This window comes from Leuresthes tenuis, unplaced genomic scaffold (assembly GCF_036924035.1).
Source record: "Leuresthes tenuis unplaced genomic scaffold, fLeuTen1.0.hap1 SCAF_11, whole genome shotgun sequence".
NCBI classification, from domain to species: domain Eukaryota; kingdom Metazoa; phylum Chordata; class Actinopteri; order Atheriniformes; family Atherinopsidae; genus Leuresthes; species Leuresthes tenuis.
Genome location: NW_027325365.1, coordinates 14,921,980 through 14,940,501, shown reverse-complemented (window position 1 = coordinate 14,940,501; position 18,522 = coordinate 14,921,980). Strand labels below are relative to the sequence as shown.

Genomic DNA, 18,522 nt, shown 5'->3' with positions numbered 1-18,522 from the left:
GCGCTGGGCAGGGAGGGCAATGAGAGGATCTGTGCTCTTAAATCTTTTATCTGAAGAATGGCCGCTTTGGTGATAACAGGATAGCAGTATCCCCACTAACCGTAAACTCATATTTCCCAGGAAAGCGTTGTTTGCATCGCTCAAGAAGAATTAAGGAGACTCTGACCTCCTCTGTCGGTTTCCGTTGCGCGCAATCACAGCACCAGGACCAGCGGTGGAGTCGGTGCGTTCTAGCAGAAGGCATCCAACCTCTGCATCTCTCGGCTCAGTCAACAGTCTGCACTCTTCTCCATGCCTCCAGCCTTCAACTACCGGCGGTCGTCTACGGAGTCTCTCGAAATGAAACCACTTTAATACACCCAGTCTTTTTCTTGTTGTTTCCCACTTTACTCTGACAAATCGAGCGCACAAAAGAAGAAAACCCGACAGACCCTCCATCTGTAAGTTTTAGTGTGTCGCACTGGAGGGGAGGAAGCGATGGCAGTCCCGGTGAAAACAGCGTTGGCTGTCCTGGTTCTCACCGTGGCAAGTGAGTAATATTTCCAAATGCTTCCGGAACGGGACGGGACAGGAGGCTTCTACTTTGTGTATGGCGCTTTAATGAAACTGTCTTTGATTGTCTCTTGTAAAATGCCATCACTCTTTCTTGGCTCCATGTATGCTAATCAGTTAATTTGGTCCGACAAGTAATTTGTTTTGCTGCCAAAAGCGCCAAATACACCACTTTTTAAATACAGAACTTTAAGCTATGAGTAATTCTGTATTTTTGTGTGTGGGAAACATTTATGCCATACCATACACACAGTACAGCAGTGTACCGGACGCCGGGAAACAGGCCAGTGGGGATCAGTAGTAGCCTTTTATTGCGTCAGACATTTAAAGCACGTGATTTTAATATGCCTCAATCAACTAGCTCATCTTTAAACAATAAGCCCTCGTCCTGATGAAATGAGTTTGGTATTTGTCGGAAATTTGATAAAGGTGCATTGCTTTTTTAATTTTTTTTTTTTTTTACCTTAAACCATCATTTAAACAATACATTTGATACTATGTTCTTGTTTTGGCCCTTTAAGCAGCTGAATGGTAAGAAAACAAAGCATTTTCATGAAATTTCCTAACGCTGCTCTGTCGCCCTTGCTGCGCATTAGTGCCTGTGCTATTTTCTGAAAATCTTTGATATTCTTATCAAGGGTATAAACCGAGATGTTCATTCTAGGTCACTTTATTTTTCGTTTTCCTTTTTTTAACAAATGTATCCATCCGTCCATCTATCAATTTTCTATACCTGCTTTATCCAAGTCAGGGTTTGGGGGTGGTGGTGGCTGGAGCCTATCCCAGGTGTCATAGGGCGAGAAGCAGGGTACACACTGGACAGGTCGCCAGTCCATCACAGGGCCACACAGAGACAAACGAGACAAAGAACCATCCACCCTCACACTTATGATCTATTTAGAGTTACCAATTAACCTGATGTGCATGTTTTTGGATGGTGAGAGGAAGCTGGAGTACCCAGAGAGAGTCACTTATGGACAGGGAGAACATGCAAAGTCCACACAGAATGGCCCTAGACGGGATTGGAACAAGAAATCTTCCTGGTGTGAGGAGCTAACCACCACATCCCCCTGCAGCTCAAATTAAATGAATAAATAGCTGACTCTTATCAAGGAGTTGTCCATGGTTCTGAAATGGGATCCACGTTCAACACAGATAGAAATAATGTATACAAGTTTATTAGTTCTTTATTAGTTTTTTAATCTGGCAATAATACCTCTGCAAAACTTTTTTCCCCCTGTGTCTTTGAGACAGATGGAAATTTGTACAGAAAATGGATTTCCAGGCTTTTTTATGTAGAATCAACCCAGGGTTTGAATTAGCTGGTAGAACATTAAGAAGCTTACAGTCAGATTCAGTTTAATTCAGTTCAGTTCAATTCAACCACATAGCAAAAGTAATCTCAGGGCGCTAAACATACAATTAAGTTAGATGCAGCCCAATTCAATTAATTTATAATACTTAAATCCAGTTTGTTCAAATTCAAACCAAATTCAAACCAACTCATTATCATTTATTTGTAATTTTCACATATCGTTCAGAAAAGATTCACATATCAGGCCTAGTCCCTTTTATAGACTCGTTTGACGTCACCTGTGCTCTGTTAGCAGTTGCATCGAACGCCTGTAGCTTTGGCACTCCAGTCAAACTTTATACAGGCTGCTATGGCAAAAACACTAAATCCATTCAGCCACTTTGTGGGGGTTTATTTTCTCCGTGTCTCATTGTGTCTTTGGTTGACTCCCATTCCTTTTTCACTCTGCTGCACATCATGTTTTCTGCCTTCCTCTATACTTTTAATGTTGGATTTTTCCAGACTTCCACACTGATGTGAATTATCTGACATATGATTTCTATAGCGTGTCTATTTTCTGTCCCTTGTGCTCCGTCTTTCTCAGTGTGAGCTGCATACTGCATGTTGTTTTCAATGTTATAGTGTGTTGCTTTTGTCATTAAATACCTGCAAGTGCATGACAGCATCTCAAACTATCTCAGTTTTTCATGACTTCATATGTGGGTGGGGAGAAATATGTAGCATTTTGTCACAAGTTTACTCTAAAGTTGCTGTTTTTTCGTGAGTTTAAGAACAACTTGCTTTTTAACCACAGAGCATTGGTGAGTCAACACTTTATAGTAAACCATTAGTCATTGTCTTGGAAAACTTGCTTGGATGCCACTCTTTCAGGGAGAGAAGCAGGCAGATGAAGTGAGCAATCCACGCTCTTTGCAAACATGAGAGGTTGCGCCAGGCAGTGCAAACCTGAGCAGCAGTCAAAAGTGACACTGTGGGAACAAAGCACTGAGAAAATGCACTTTTCTAGAATCCATTGTTTCTCCTTTGTTCCTGCTAGTCCTCAGATGAAAAGAACAAAGCAGGACAGGGAGTGTCATGGGAGATATTGTGACAGATATAATAAAATCATCATTGTTAAGTTTTATCCTCACTAACGGAAAACCTCAGAAACCAACCAAGAATCGTCATTATATAATGGGATCACGAAAATCTTACTTGTTCATTTTCATCATAATTTTAAATGTCTCATTGGAATTTGACCACATATGGATGCATATGAATGTCACGAGTGTCTTTGATAGCATGACCGATTAGGGCAGTGTACTGAGTAAAGCCGAAGACAGCTGAAGCCTGAATTGTTTTTGTCCGCCACAGATGGTAATGCATTGAATAATTCAATATCCTAAAGAGAAACCAACAGGATGCATAATCTGAGTGTTTTTTTTTATCTCTGTACTCTAGATTTATCACATAGACAATCCTTATATCGGATCTCTGTTTTTTTGCTTAGTTTTACATTGCTTATGTGTTTTGATGGGGACTGTGTGGATTTTATGTGGGTGGGAATGACTTGGAGAATAATCTGTAATTGTGTTTGAGTTTCTGTACATCAGAGATGATGGTATTTTTATTTTAGCGGCCATGAATTATTGAGGTGTGGAAAGTGCAGTGAGGCGGACAGGCGCGTGTGTGTGTGTAGGTGTGCATACATGTGTGATGAGACCTGCTGGTAGACTCCCCAATGTCTCATCTCGACTTACGTCAGCCTCATACACATCTCATTTTAGCCTCAGCTCCTGTTTTAGCATTTGCTGTCAAAGTTTACGCCTTACATCATTCCATACAATCTACACTTGACGTCTTAAGTGACGTAACTTCTTATTGCTGGTCGCATCAAGTCAGTTGTCTCTCCCAGTTTGTGAAATTTTTGTGCTGTGTTTATTTTAATACTGTCCCTTTTACATTTTTAAGGCAAAACGACTTCTCGCATTTCACTCAGGCATAGAGCAGTCTTGGAAAAGCAAAGGCTGGAGAAACTGGCATTTGGTGGCTCCGTTTTCCAAGCCCTGGCCATTACAATGTATGTGTAACGTAACTTTAATAATTTATTTAATCGTTACACAGCAACCTCTTAGCCGGGATTTTGTGCTAAACTCTTTTGAGCATGTTTACAGTACATACAGTATGTATTTGTTAGTATGTCTATATACATCCACCAATACTGAAAATTATTAGCTAAAAAGATTAGAATAATACTGATTGGTCAGCATCAGCATCAGACGCGAATGCTTCCTCACTGGAAAGAAAATGGACAACAAGTGAATGAAGGATGATGTAAGAACTTCAAATTCAGATAAACAGTGTGGTTTTCTTACTGGTCATGGAGCACTGGAGCATCATTTCATCTTCAATCACCTACTGGATAGTGTAGGGTAGTTTTTCCTACCAGTCTTTCATGATAATTAGTACACCTGATGTTGTATGGCCAAAGTGTTTCGTGGGTGGTGCTTCAGGAGAATGGGGTATTGGGCCCTTTGTCACGAGCAGTTTGGTCCTGTACAACCTGAGAGAAATCTTAATCTTTTACTTGGACTTTCTTCTTTGAATTTTTCAGATTATTCTGGTTTTATTGAGCTGAAACCATCAGTAGGCGTTGGGCCAGTTTGAAGGTGATGATGAAGCAGCCAGGATGAGAATTAGCAAGTCTGAGTACGAGGTGCTCGTATGGAAAATGGTGGCTATCTCTGTGTTGGGAATGAGTTGCTGTCTCAAGTGGAGCATTTCAAGAATCTTGAGGTCGTAAACAGGGGTGGGGATAGTACAGACTTAAGACTGAGTGGATTAATTGGGTGGATTCGGTTAGCATCTGTAGTGATGTGTGGACCAGGCTGTCATGAGGAAGAGAAAACTGAGCTGAAAGGCAAAGCTGTTGATTTGTCAGTTGATCTACGTTTCGGCCATAACCTACAGTCAGCTGTTAACAATGACCAAACAAATTAGACCGTGAGCACGTGTTGAAATAAACTGAAAAGTGTAGGAGATCCGTCAAATGGGAGGGGCTCGGAGTGGAGTTGCTTTTCCTCCACAATGAAAGAAAACAGTGGGATGTTCTTGCCTCTGGTCAGGCTGCCCTTTAGGAGAAGTGTGGCTGTGAATCTCTGCTCAGACTGTTGCCCTTGCGATGTGATGCTAGATAAGTAGCAGAAAATGTATGTATGGATGTATGACTTTTGAAAAAAAATCTGATAAAAAAAAGTGTTATATCTAATAAAGGACACATTAAAGGAAAAGTCAAGGTTTTCACTGAAATAAATAGTATCATTCGCTCTGCAAAGATTTTGTATACATTTATTTTAAAATTGACAGTTTTAAAAGGAATGGTTAAAACTAGGCAACAGAGGCAGATAAATCCTGATTTTAGCAAACTTTTAGGGATCATAGCAGTTCAACAACAGCAGTTCCTAAATTCCCAATAATTTAGTCTTCTGTAGTTTTGTTTTGGCTCCCCTTGCCTGGTAGATTTTATGCAGGGTCAGCCACAGAGAACATGAGACAACTGTTTCACAAACTGACTGAAAGACCTCACGATGAATAAACTGATCATAAAGCCTAAAACTCGTGGATTGATCCTTTTGTCAAAGGTCAATGTAGGTATGTTTTTCCATCCTTTTATTTAATTTTAACAGCATAGATACCTATAACAATTCAGTACCCAAGCATTCATGTTCATTAAATAGTGTTCTGTGGTCTGCCATTTGTTTTTCATTGTTTTGGGGCTTAATTATTCTTGCTTTTTGGTCATAATCCACATAACTAAAGCACAGTGAGAAAAAATGCAGAAAAAAACAAACAACAGGATTTATAGATGGTGGGGTTTTAATTCCCAGGTCACCAAAATCCTAAAACCAGTTGCTGTAAATGACAGCAGGGAAGCTGCATACCGTCACACAGCAGTATGTATGTTATGGCATGTAGAAATAATTAAATGTTTCCAGGCTCCAATCCCATTCACCAAACTTATAAATCACTGTCATTCTCAATGACACATCATCATCATGTGATGTGATCATATTTAATCTTAACAGATAGATGATTATACTAATCAGGGAATTGTCCTGTCTCACATGTTTTTATGGTGTTGTGTTTGTCTGTTGTACTCTTCTCCTTGTACATGTCTCCTTGTACATGTCTCTGTCTAATCCTGACAGATAGGATGTTTGCTCCTCAGGGTATATTGTCATCACACAGATGCTCTGACATTACACTCTGTCTCCTCTTCAGATGAAGACTTGTTGGAGGTTAATGTAGAATGACCATGTTAAGAGTGCACCTCTCTTTTGTGACCCTGTCTTTTTAAAGCTTGGCATTATTGTTCATATTTCTTCGATACTTTATAAAGAGATTAAGATTAAACCTAATCGTCATTATTTTTTTTCATTTTGTCTAAGATTTACATATTGTTGTCATAATTACATAATTTGTGATAACGAATTAGATAAAATCCACGGCTGTCTTATCTATCTGGTCAGCCTTCAGTTTTTGCTGTCGTTCAAACAGGGAAGCATAGCAGTTTTGTAAATCAGAGTTTACTCATGTAGCCCAAGCAGCACAAAGCTATAACACAGGCCTTCAAGAAACCAAGCAACCAGCAAGAAAAGGAACAGGTGTGAGATAACAAGACCAAGTGTCTGTTTATTTAGGAGCAAAGGAGAAAATACTTAGATTGTAGTTGACAGAAGAGTAAGAAAACTAGATAATGAGTTAATGATGGCTCACCTAGTTAAAATTACCATGTGAATATTTACGTTTGGAAATCTATCAATGTAAGTGTTTTAACTCACTTACTGTATGTGAAGCTCTCTCACTTAGTCATATATTGTTGTGTGTGGATCACGGTGAAAGGAGCCCTTTGTCGGCAGTCTCTCGCATGTCTGTATTTTTACAAAGTGACCTTTTATTGTCACACGAACTAGACATTGCATGCACGGCGTATACGATGAGATGCCGGGAAGTAGATAGGTGTATAATGTGTGTGCGTGCGATGTGAGGTGGACTGTCACTAAATACAACCTTAATTTCATTGCTTTCATTACACACTCATCACAGCTGAGTACTTTCAGCAAGCTTCATCACGACAGCACACCATAGGTCAGAGTACACAACACGAGATTTTAACATTGCTTCATCTATCAGAGTTGAAGGTGTGGGCGTGTGTGTGCATCTGCTACTATCCTCATTTTAACCCCATTTATGTAAACAGGATTCACCAATATGTCAGCTAAGAGAGTGCTGACTGAAGACTGGCTGCACTGACCTTATAGGAAGACACCAACAGTCATTTTTAGAGAACATCGAATTATAACAGAAATCAAACCTAAGTAAGTTCAACATAATTAAGATTCTATGTAAGGTCAGTGAATAAATAGCCAATTCTAGTTATTCTCAACCAGATGCACTTGTAAGGGGTTCTGCAGTAGTCAGTTTGTGTGAAAACATGACCATTAAAATTCTAAAACTGCAAATAAATGATGATTGAAGAAAGCAGACTTGTGCAAAAAAATATGTATTCAATAAACAGCAAAAGTGAATGCATGATTTCTGTGGTATTGACTACTGATGTTTTCATATTTTTTGGAGTTACCACCTGTAATTTAGATTTTTTGGGGGATTGTATTCAAAGAAATCTGAAATGAATGTTCCAAATAGGTAGAAACAAAACAAATGTCATTTAAGAAAACAAAAACTGGTGCATGAAAGCATATTGGGGTCATTGTGTTGGTGTTTGTGGATTTCAGTGGACTTTGTTTTAGGATTTTGTTCTTTTCTGTTTTCTTGTTTGTGATTTCGTCATGTTTTTAAAAATTTTTTTTTTTTCTTGTCATTAATCTTGTGTTGATTCAAATATGTTAGTTCCTGTTTCACTATCTCGCTCATAGTAACCTCAGTTTCCATGTCCTGTTCATTAGTCCCTCTCATTTAACCTGCATTCAATCGTCTCAGCTGCCAGCATTCACTAACCACTTCTCCTCAGTATTTAAGCTCCCTGTCTTCTCATTGTAATTGTAAGATCTGTTGGTTCTTGTTCCAGTTCATGCTAAGTGTCACAGTCGGCTTTTTGTTATTTCTCAGGGTTTTTATTTTTGTTTTTCACAAGTTTGTTTTTTTATGGCATTCCGGCTTGGCCACACTTTTTTTGTTACATTCTCCTGCCTGTTCCAAGTCTGTATTTGGGTCCTTCTCCTCTCTCCACCACCCATCCTGACACATTGTCCCATTGGAAAGGGAACCTCAATCCTGATCTCAAATATCTGGAAGACTGAGACCGGTTGTTCCTTAAGAGTCACCCAGTATTTAGCACCATCCACCATTCCTTCAATTCTGACTAATCTCCCAGTCCCTGCTGGTGAAAACCATCCCCACAGCATGATGCTGCCACCACCATGCTTCACTGTGATGATTGCGTTCTTGAGATGATGAGAGGCGTTGGGTTTGTGTTAGACATAGCGTTTTCCTTGATGACCAAAAAGTTCCACTTCAGTTTTGCGGAAGCAAAAGAAATGCTGTTTTATTAGATTTGCAATTAATTTGGTGTTAGAACTTGTGATCGAGTATGAGTTGACACTTCTTTAAGACATCACAGCTATTTAAAGTGTCCAATTAGAAGACTGACCTGAATGGTTTTTAAGTCCTTCAAATTCCATATTACATGTATATGTCACTAAACAGTGTTGAATCATATACAAAGACAACTAGAGAACAGAATTCCTAATTGAATTTATATATAGTTGGCACATACTCGCGTCACACACACTCACATGACAGGATTTTTCTTTTTCTTCTGTGTATTATGTGTATTATTATTATTATTACGTGTATTGTAATATTATAATATGTATTTTTGCATGAATGCAGCTGCCCTGTGTGCGGAGGTGGAGGAGCGGCTAGTGAATCACTTATTGTCACCAGAGCGCTACAACAAGCTTATCAGACCCGCCGTTAACAACAGCCAGCAGGTCACCATTTACATTCTGGTATCTCTGGCCCAGCTGATCAATGTGGTAAGGAAGCACGCAAACACACCACACGCAACACGTGGTGCCCTGTATTCTACACTCATAGAATTTGCAAACACACAGTTGCTTCAAATGAGAGTTCAGTTGCTGTCTGAATCCTGCAGCCGTGTTTGTCTTTATTTCAGAACGAGAGGGAACAGATCATGACCACCAACTGTTGGCTCACACAGGTTTGTGTTCATACCCATTTTCGTCAAACTTTTTTCTTTGTCAGGGTGAGTGTATGCTGGTGTGAAATGCCTTAAAGAGACAAAGCAAGTGTCTGAGTTGTACTATTTTACAGACACATACATGCATACACATAAACGTGCATTTAGCTTTGTGACAGTTCAGTGTTTTGTGGAAAAACTTGCAAAAACACAAAGCTGGTTCATTTGTGAGGTTAGCCCGAGGCATGTTAGCCAAAAATGTTGGTGTACTACAGTTTAAAATGCACTCAACCATTGATTACTGGGATAAACCTGCATGTTTATACTGTGAGTGGTTACTGAATTCATGTATTTTATTTGGTATGTTATTCTCATACATTTTATGCTGTAATTTTATTAATGATTGATGTCATTATGTGTATATATGTTTGTGAAATTTGAACGTATTCATTTATTCAAGTATCTTTACTTCAGGGATGGAATGACTACAGATTAACGTGGGATCCTGATGAGTATGAGGGAATCAAGAAAATCCGTCTCCCGTCACAACACATCTGGCTGCCAGACATCGTCCTCTATAACAAGTATGTCGGCTTTACAACAGACAATGTGTGTGTGTGTTTGTGTGTGTGTGTTGTAGGAGCTGAAAGAAAGCTTGTACAACTTAATTTAAACTGTTATAAACCCCCATTTTCTAAAAGGTTTGTTTGTCAATCCTCTTATCTCCACTCTCCTCTTATTCGTCTTTTTCCCGCCAGTTGCCACCTTTTTGGATTATCAGTTCCAAAAATAGTTTCTTAACACTCTTTGGAGTGTCTGCAGACTGTCTGGTGATTATGAGTTATGTTTTAGTGCTAAACAGTAATAAAAAAAGGCACATGTAGGGAGATTGTTGGAGACTGAGATTATCCTACTCTGAAAAGTGACCAGTTTTGGTAAATGTTGGTACAAGTCTGATAACTGCTGTCATCATGTGACCAACAAAATGACCGTTTCACTATTTCACTGGAGCAAATTTCCCTCTATAGGCTGTATCTTCCGCATTACACGTTTGCCTCCAAAAACTATAAAAAAAATAACCCTTTTTAATTCAGCTATGACTAAAATATCCATATTAGTCTCATCTGATGGGTTTCTGACCTCTGCTCATCAGGCTGAATATGCAAACACACAAAAAAATATATTTTTGTTCGCTGGACCACATTACTATCTAATAATTCATGTAAAAACTGTGTCAATACAGATAAAGACACACTGACTCCCATACAGTACATTCAAAGTTATCAGCACGTGGATCTTTGCTTAGTTTTTGCACACTGAGCAGTACTGTACAAAATATTGATATGTCTAAACATAATCTTGCAGCTGTATATAATGACTAATTGGGGAGAATCTCAGGGCTGTAACAAGTTGAGTCAAGGAGGAAGTAGTTCTGCTGCCTCTATTCACAGGAGTGTTAGCTTAGATACACGAGAGCTTTTGGACCTCACCTCATCTGTCACCCATATAGGTCAACACCTGTGTCTCTTTTCCATCTGCTAGTTTTTGTGTAACATTACCTACTAATTTTTACCATGAAAATGTGCTGAGAATAGAAGCCCCTGCTTCCTTATTATATAAATGTCACAAATAAGTGCTTGTGTGATAATTATAAATCTAGTATGTGTAGGTAAATGTGTATAATATTAGTAGGCAAGTATACGTACTGTGTAAGTGCAGTATCACTTGCGTAAAGTGACCTTTTAATAAGTAATTGATTCATGCCAGCTTTATTACTGTAGTAAAAAAGAGCAAAAACTCAAATCTGTCTGCAGATGTGCTAAATGTTCTTTGATCTTTATCTGAGAGTTTTGCTGTCATTTTTAGTACCCTGACCACACTTATAGTGGTATCAGAGAATGAGCAAGCTACTGCTGTTTCTTGCTTATATTAAGCCTGATGAAGTTTAGTCTAAACTAATGAAATGCTTTCTGGGACAGATGCAAAGGTTTCAAAAACAACCTCACTACTACAACCCTTTCCCTTGCTGCTATAAAGCTTTGCACCTCGTCTTTAAGGCCATTATCTGCTGATGTAGCAAAAAACTCAAGTTTGATTGCTTTCACAGCTCTCTTAGGTCAGGAGTGACCTTTTAATTTGAATTTGATAGACTTGCAAAAATCTGGACTGGGGGTAGAGACACTCTCCAGATTACAGGTCTTGCATTTATTAAGCTTTTACAATCACATTACCTGTTGAAAATCCAGATTTTATTATTGTAGAATCAGGACAAAGTCGTCTGGCTGCATGGAATTGGGCATTCAGAATTGCTTAGGAAGCAAAATGATGGCAGATGATTGTGACTTCAGGTTGACATACCTGACTAAGCCTGGAAGACCAGAATTCAATCTAGGCAGGTGGAACCACTGCATTTTTAATTAACCTGTGTATATTCAGCAACCCCAAACCATTAGAGACAAAGTGTGATTCCTCGCCTACTTCATAATTGATAGGAGACTAATTTATAATACATCGCCTGCCACCTTGGACAGGTCAAGAAGAAAAGTCAATCTTTGCACATTTGAACTGTGCTTTTCCCGATGACAGGTACAGCTTTTACAGTTCAACATATCTCAACAGTCATGAAGTACAGTTATGTAGAAAAAGACAGTACACTTTTAATTCAAAAGTTTAGTGTTTCAAGTCATAGAAAATAAATAATTTGACGGTGGTGTGGTGGTTAGCACCGTCACCTCACAGCAAGAGAGTTCTATGTTCAATCCCCACCTGGGGCTATTCTGTGTGGAGTTTGCATGTTCTCCCTGTGTATGCGTGGGTTCTCTCTGGGTACTCTGTCTTCCTCCCTCTAAAATTGTCCTTAGGTGTGAGTGTGCATGGTTGTTTGTCTTGTTTGTCTCTGTGTGGCCCTGTAATGGACTGGCGACCTGTCCAGGGTGTACCCCGCTTCTCGCCCGATGACCAGTGGGATGTGCTCCAGCCTCCCCCGTGACCTGACTGATGGATTAAGCGGGTATAGAAAATGGATAGATGCATGGGTGTGTAGGGCTCAGGATTTGGGTTTCTTTTGCAGCCTCATGACTTTGGTACCTTTCAGTCATTGAGCTGACCATGAACCCCTTTGTATACAAAAGTTTTGTTTTTTAAACACAGAATTATAAATCAGTTTACTACAAAATATATTTTTGTCTCCTTGATAGCAATCCCTCAAAATTACCTTCACTGGGAAAAAGAGCTTGGACAAGACAGATGAATGTGGCAGATCATAGCCTATTTTAGTCAGTGACGTATAGCACAGTGGCTCCTCTTGGACAAAGTTGAAGGTGTGGCAGAACCTCTCAATGGGCAGCATAATGAAGCATAAGATCAGCTTACCAACTTTTGACAAACAGTATCAATCAGTATTCAGGCTCATTCATCGGCTACTTGCCTATGTGCTAGCGAATCAGTCCCAGTTAGATTTTCTGGGCTAGTTAGTGAGGTTGCTATTTGGCCTTACACCTATACCCGTTATTGGACCCAAAACAGCCACATGTTACGAAATGCATTAAGCCAGTGTTTCTCAATTCCGGTCCTCATGACCCACTGCCCTGCATGTTTTCAATGTTTCCCTCCTCCACCACACCTGATTCAAATGAATGACTCCTTATCAGGCCACTGCAGAGCTTGATGATGAGCTGATCATTTGAATCAGGTGTGGTGGAGGAGGGAAACATTGAAAACATGCAGGGCAGTGGGTCATGAGGACCGGAATTGAGAAACACTGCATTAAGCTGAGTGGAGACTGCCCGGCAAGTGGTGGTCCATGAAATATTTTCAAGGAAATCTGCTTTTTAAATAGAGTCCTACTTTTATACTACCTGACTTTTCTGTTTCTTTTGATCTCTTAATTTTCTTCAGTGCTGATGGGACCTATGAAGTCTCCTTCTACTCCAACGCTGTGGTATCCAATAATGGAGAGGTCGCCTGGCTCCCACCAGCAATCTACAAATCAGCCTGCAAAATTGAAGTGCGGGATTTCCCCTTCGACCAGCAGAACTGCACCCTCAAGTTTCGCTCTTGGACTTACGACCACACAGAGATTGATCTGATCCTCCTCAGTGACTATGCCTCCCGTGATGATTTCAAACCCAGTGGCGAGTGGGATATTGTTTCACTGCCTGGACGCAAGAATGAAGACCCTAATGATATCAGATACCTGGATATCACCTATGACTTTATTATCAAGAGAAAACCTCTGTTCTACACCATCAACCTGATCATTCCCTGCATTCTCATCACATCGCTAGCTATTCTTGTGTTCTACCTTCCATCAGACTGTGGTGAGAAGATGACTCTTTGCATCTCCGTCCTCCTGGCCCTGACTGTGTTTTTACTCCTTATCTCGAAAATAGTGCCACCCACATCTTTAGCAGTGCCTCTGATTGGGAAGTACCTAATGTTTACGATGGTGCTGGTCACCTTTTCCATTGTCACCAGCGTTTGTGTTCTCAATGTGCACCATCGGTCCCCCAGTACACACACCATGCCACCCTGGGTCAAGCGTGTTTTCTTGTACCGGCTCCCCTCTTTCCTCTTCATGCGGCGACCTGGAAGCTCCAACATCCGTGAACGATTCCGGAAAAAACACCAGAAGCAAAAGTATTCGGATCAGAGGTTGTGTGGAGCAGAGGGTGGGACTGGAAGTGCATCAGGAGTAGCAGATTCATCCTCGTCCTTCTTTGTCAACGAGGAGTCAGCCAAACGCTACGGCTGGAGGATCAGTGACTTGTCAGAGAACACAGAGTTCAGAAGGAGGATGACACTGAAGGGCAACATTAATGTGGAGGATGCAGTGGATGGAGTGCGGTACATCGCTGAGAAGATGAAGAGTGAGGATGATGATGAAGGGGTAAGTGTTTGGAAGATGTATCTACAGATGCATGTATACATCCACAGCTAATGTTACTATCACGCTACTGTTTTTACTCTTTAAAGATATTTCCAGCATAAACAAACACATTTTCATATAGATATGCCAGCATTTACAAACTTACAGACTAGCTGTGTGGCTTTATGAATAGTAAAGTTGATCTATCGGTCAGGCCATTATTTTAATACTGAATTATCTCTGCAAATATTGCGAGGAATGACATGACATTACGTACAGACCTTCATAGTTGCCAAAGAGTGGTGTCTACTTATATGAAGGAGTCCTTGACTTTTCCTTCATGCACCAACCTTGATGTTTTTGTTTCTGACTAAAATATCTAACTTTTTAGAAGATTGTTATAACATTTACTTCAGACATTCATTTCCCCTCAACTACGGCACAAAATGTAGCAGTTCCACGATAAAAGCTCTGAAACTGTATAAATTCTTTATCTTCTGGGCTATCTTCTTCAGTCAGCCAGTTAGTCAGTCAAGGTTGTGAGAGGATAACTGCTCCTACAAACAGGATTAAAACTTGCTTCTCTCCCAGTTATGTTGCTTGAATGTTGCCCTTCACAAAAAACACGTAATATGAAAAATGTCCCTCTTGCTTGCACTAAGATACTACTTTGGATGTAGATAAGTGTACCTGTTACATATCTATCCTTGTATTTGAGCTGCACATTTATAATTTTTCTCTCATTGAAATAAAACAATGAATTCATGCTTTTTTAGAATTTGGGAATTCAAGAATTTACAAACAAGCCTCATCTCAACTATTTGCCCTGTCTGCAGCCGTCCCCATGTTACCTTTGCTAAATCGAGGAAGTTTGATCTGCTACTCCAACGAGTGACATAGCGCTGGTTAATACTGTTTGAGTTTTCGTTTTGTCAAGCGGGACAAAAAAACCTCCCTGTGCTTTCTTTGTATATCAGGGGATTCAAAATGCTTGGCAAGGGCTCTATTTTGGAGGATTAACGTTTGTTGGGAACCTTTTTCTGCATTTACAATAGCTGATGAGTCAGCTCAAGTTTCAAATCATCTGTTGACGTGTCTCTTTTCTCCTCTTCCTCTGTGCTAGATTTTGTTATTTTGTCTTTTTTTGCCAAACGAGATCTACAGTGTGGCAGCACAAAGTGTGGAACGGGGCACATAAAATGAGACACATGCATCAGAAATCAAACATTGAAAAGAAAGCAGCAAAACAGCAGTTTTGTAACATGATTGCTTCTTTCACTCATGTTTTTTAGAAGAAACACATCACATGGATGTGTTACAAGACAAGAAACTGTATTTTCACTGGAGATTTTCTCTCCTCTCTGGCCTCTGGGCCTACAGCAAAGAATTTAAAATTAAGATTACTTTATTGTTATGTTACAAGTCACACAAAATGACTCACCGCATTTGACCCATCCAGTTTGGCACCTGTTGAACACACACATGCACAGGGTCACACTCAATGAGACAGATGCCATCTGGAGCAGTGGGCAGCCAATCACAGCACCCAGGGAGAAATACACTGCAAGCAGGGTTTGCACCAAGCAAATAACACCAACTTTTTGTTACTTATTACTTTTTGTTATCTGTGTTTTGATATTGTTGTCTCGCCTTAGGAATTATATTAAGCATAAATAGGCAAAAGACAAAGCAGTTTAATGTCAAATGTGGTTGATCAGAGCAATTCAGAGACTGAGTCATTTTGGTACTACTTCAAAGTTCAGTAATTCAAGACAATATATAGTTAGATATGAATAATAATCAACTATTTCCTTTATATTTAGGAGAATAAACAATACAGTGACAGAATTTAAGATGTGACTTTTCTGTCTCTCTGCAGATCATTGAAGACTGGAAATATGTGGCGATGGTGATTGACCGGCTCTTCTTGTGGATCTTTGTGTTTGTGTGTGTGGTCGGTACGATGGGCCTCTTCATGCAGCCTCTATTCCAGAGTTACAACACCCCCATTATTGATGACACGGAGAATAACTGACACCTGAATCCTGAACTGTGATTATGATATGACTTAGAAATCTGCTTTTATTCTCCTCAGAAAATACAGCTCTGGTAACAATTTAACACGTGAAACTTACACATCCACCACTCGCCGCACCCCAACAAGGAAATGATACACTTGAGCCCTCTTCCAGCAGTTATTAATTTTCCATGTTCCACTTTCTTCATTCTCTACATGACTTGCCTTCCTCTGCTCCACACAAGTTTATTTCTCTCAACCTGAAACATAAAAGTTAGCCAAGAACAGTAAAGTGTAACCACAAATGCTAACACGTTATTGCTTTGACGCCATTAAAGGAAACAACAACCACATCATATGAAACCTAATTCAGAAAGGAGAGTGAAACCACTATTCAGAAACAATAGCCTCTCACTCAACATGCTTCCAAAAGTTCTTCAAATTTACCAGAATTGTAAAAGGAGCAGTCATATGACAGTAGGTTAACCCTTACCACTGTTTATAAAAGTTTACCCACAACTCAGGATTAGATTTTTTCTTTTCATTTTTAGAACTGAACTTCGAGAAAGATTTTACTCTTTTCTACCGTCCTGACTGTCTGTGTCTTAATCAAATTTTAATGTGACTAACATGACATAATTGGGGCCAGCACTCTTATAACGAGACACTGTTAGTTTAAAATTCACTTTGTTGTGGACTCAAAAACAGACAGGGCTCTAACATAGAAAAAATATATGATCCTCACATTGCCGATGCACCCTTAAGGAGAATAGGACGAATCCTTTCTGTTTAAATACACAGCAGATCACTCCTCTTGTGTCTTTTTACCAATAGCACATATACAGTATACATTTATAAGATTTGCCTTTAGAATGAGACGAGTAGGGATGCAGGACAGCTGGATAGATTTGTCTGAGGTAGTGCCCAGCTTCTTTTTCTGCTCACACAACTCACTGTGCCGACTTAATAGACTGATCAAATATATTCCGATACATTTTTGTAAAAAAATCTGCTGTTCTGATGCTTAAAAGCGGCTTTGTTTTAAAATGGAGAAATGTTACAATGGTGTTAAAAAATACGTAGGTGACCATAAAGCTGTTGCGACCAAACACATTTATTTAAAGTTGTTTTTGTTTTTGCCGTCAAAGCAGTTTGTCAGCATCCAACCAACTTGCAGCCATCACCAAGGAAACCAGCAGCAATAATGATGAATTTTATATACACCACTCCGGATCAAACAGCCCGTCTTCGCACTGACGTTATGTTCTTTCATGTTGTATGCTTGATCATTGGAGTCTGTTCTAAGAGAAATGACTTGACAATGTATCCAGTAATAATTTCTAAGGTGTGTAATAATTTGTCACTGTCATACTGCGCACGTCTGTCACTGCTGCTGATGTTAAAGGTGTAAAAGGTGACCTGTGCTGATGCAGCTGTATCATTTTCTTTCATCATTGTTAAATCAGTGGAATGGCGGACTGAAACAGACTCTTTTTCCTCCCACTGGTCAGTCATATTGCATCACTTGTTAAGTTTTGTCCTACAGGAAGGAACTGTGATAGGACCTGATGTCTTCCAAAAGATTATCAATAAAGGGAAATGAGAGCAATAAACAGCTGTGATGAACTGCATGCTCATTATTTGGTAATCCAATCCTGCAGTCTTTTATTCAACAATATAAACGCTTTGCTTTGTATATAACCTATCTCTGCGAGAGTCTCTTTGGAGGCACTTCACCTTTGCTCAGCGTCCCATCGTCACTCTTATTTGGTCTATTTACAGCAGCAGGTTTGTATGCGTGTCACCTTCTCGAGAAAAATAAGAACGAAAAAAACGTTGAAAAGACTTTATATAGACATTTCTGGAGGGCCTGTGTATGTGCTTTTGTGCTTCTGTGTGGGTGAACTGTCTGACTCTTAGTCAGCTGACTACAGATTCACTGGACAGTCTTGCATCCTCAGGACTTGAAGCCTCACCTTCTGTTAGCGTTAGAAGGCAGCAAGGCCTGCGTTATGATCCTTCCCTCTCTTTCTCGTATAGGCAGCTGCTTACTGAAATATGGAGTAAAAACGTCAGGGTGAGCATCAGATGGAGCCTGCTATTTGCTGGCTACATGCCACAGATGATCACATTTCACGTGATTTAACTTGAAGCTTAACTTTCGAGCTTGATTATTGTTTTCTTATTTGTAACAGTTATTTTTCAATTTTTTTATTATTTAGATAACACACATAAGCAGTAGTTGGAATAATTAGGATGACATCATAATTTAACACAATTTAAAGAATTACAGTTTCTGTAAGTGTTTGTATGGACATTGCTTGCTGACATTGGGTTGCTGATTATTTGTTCTTCTAAAACAGACAAGAAGCACATTTCTGATTGGCAGCAGCTTTTAATGCTTTCAGCTGACGTATTACTGCATTACAATATTTTTCCAGCAAACATAATGTCAGGCATACACACACACACACACACACACACACACACACACACACACACACACACACACACACACACACACACACACACACACACACACACACACACACACACACACACACACATAG

At 39.7% G+C, this 18,522-nt stretch overlaps 1 protein-coding gene across 1 annotated transcript; it reads left to right on the top strand.

Moving 5' to 3' along the window:
• The first annotated feature begins 293 nt into the window (after positions 1 to 293).
• Positions 294 to 17,541, top strand: LOC140318033 (neuronal acetylcholine receptor subunit beta-2-like). Its single transcript, XM_072395635.1, has 6 exons — positions 294 to 529; positions 8,759 to 8,904; positions 9,045 to 9,089; positions 9,543 to 9,652; positions 12,966 to 13,956; positions 15,815 to 17,541. The coding sequence occupies exons 1-6, from the start codon at positions 478 to 480 to the stop codon at positions 15,968 to 15,970; spliced, it is 1,500 nt and encodes a 499-aa protein (XP_072251736.1). The 5' UTR covers positions 294 to 477; the 3' UTR covers positions 15,971 to 17,541.
• Positions 17,542 to 18,522: the final 981 nt, after the last annotated feature.

Coding starts and splice junctions, on each gene's coding strand:
- LOC140318033 (XM_072395635.1), top strand. CDS start 478: ATGGCAGTCCCGGTGAAAACAGCGTTGGCTGTCCTGGTTCTCACCGTG. Junction 9,090..9,542: donor CCAACTGTTGGCTCACACAG/GTTTGTGTTCAT, acceptor TCTTTACTTCAG/GGATGGAATGACTACAGATT. Junction 13,957..15,814: donor GTGAGGATGATGATGAAGGG/GTAAGTGTTTGG, acceptor GTCTCTCTGCAG/ATCATTGAAGACTGGAAATA.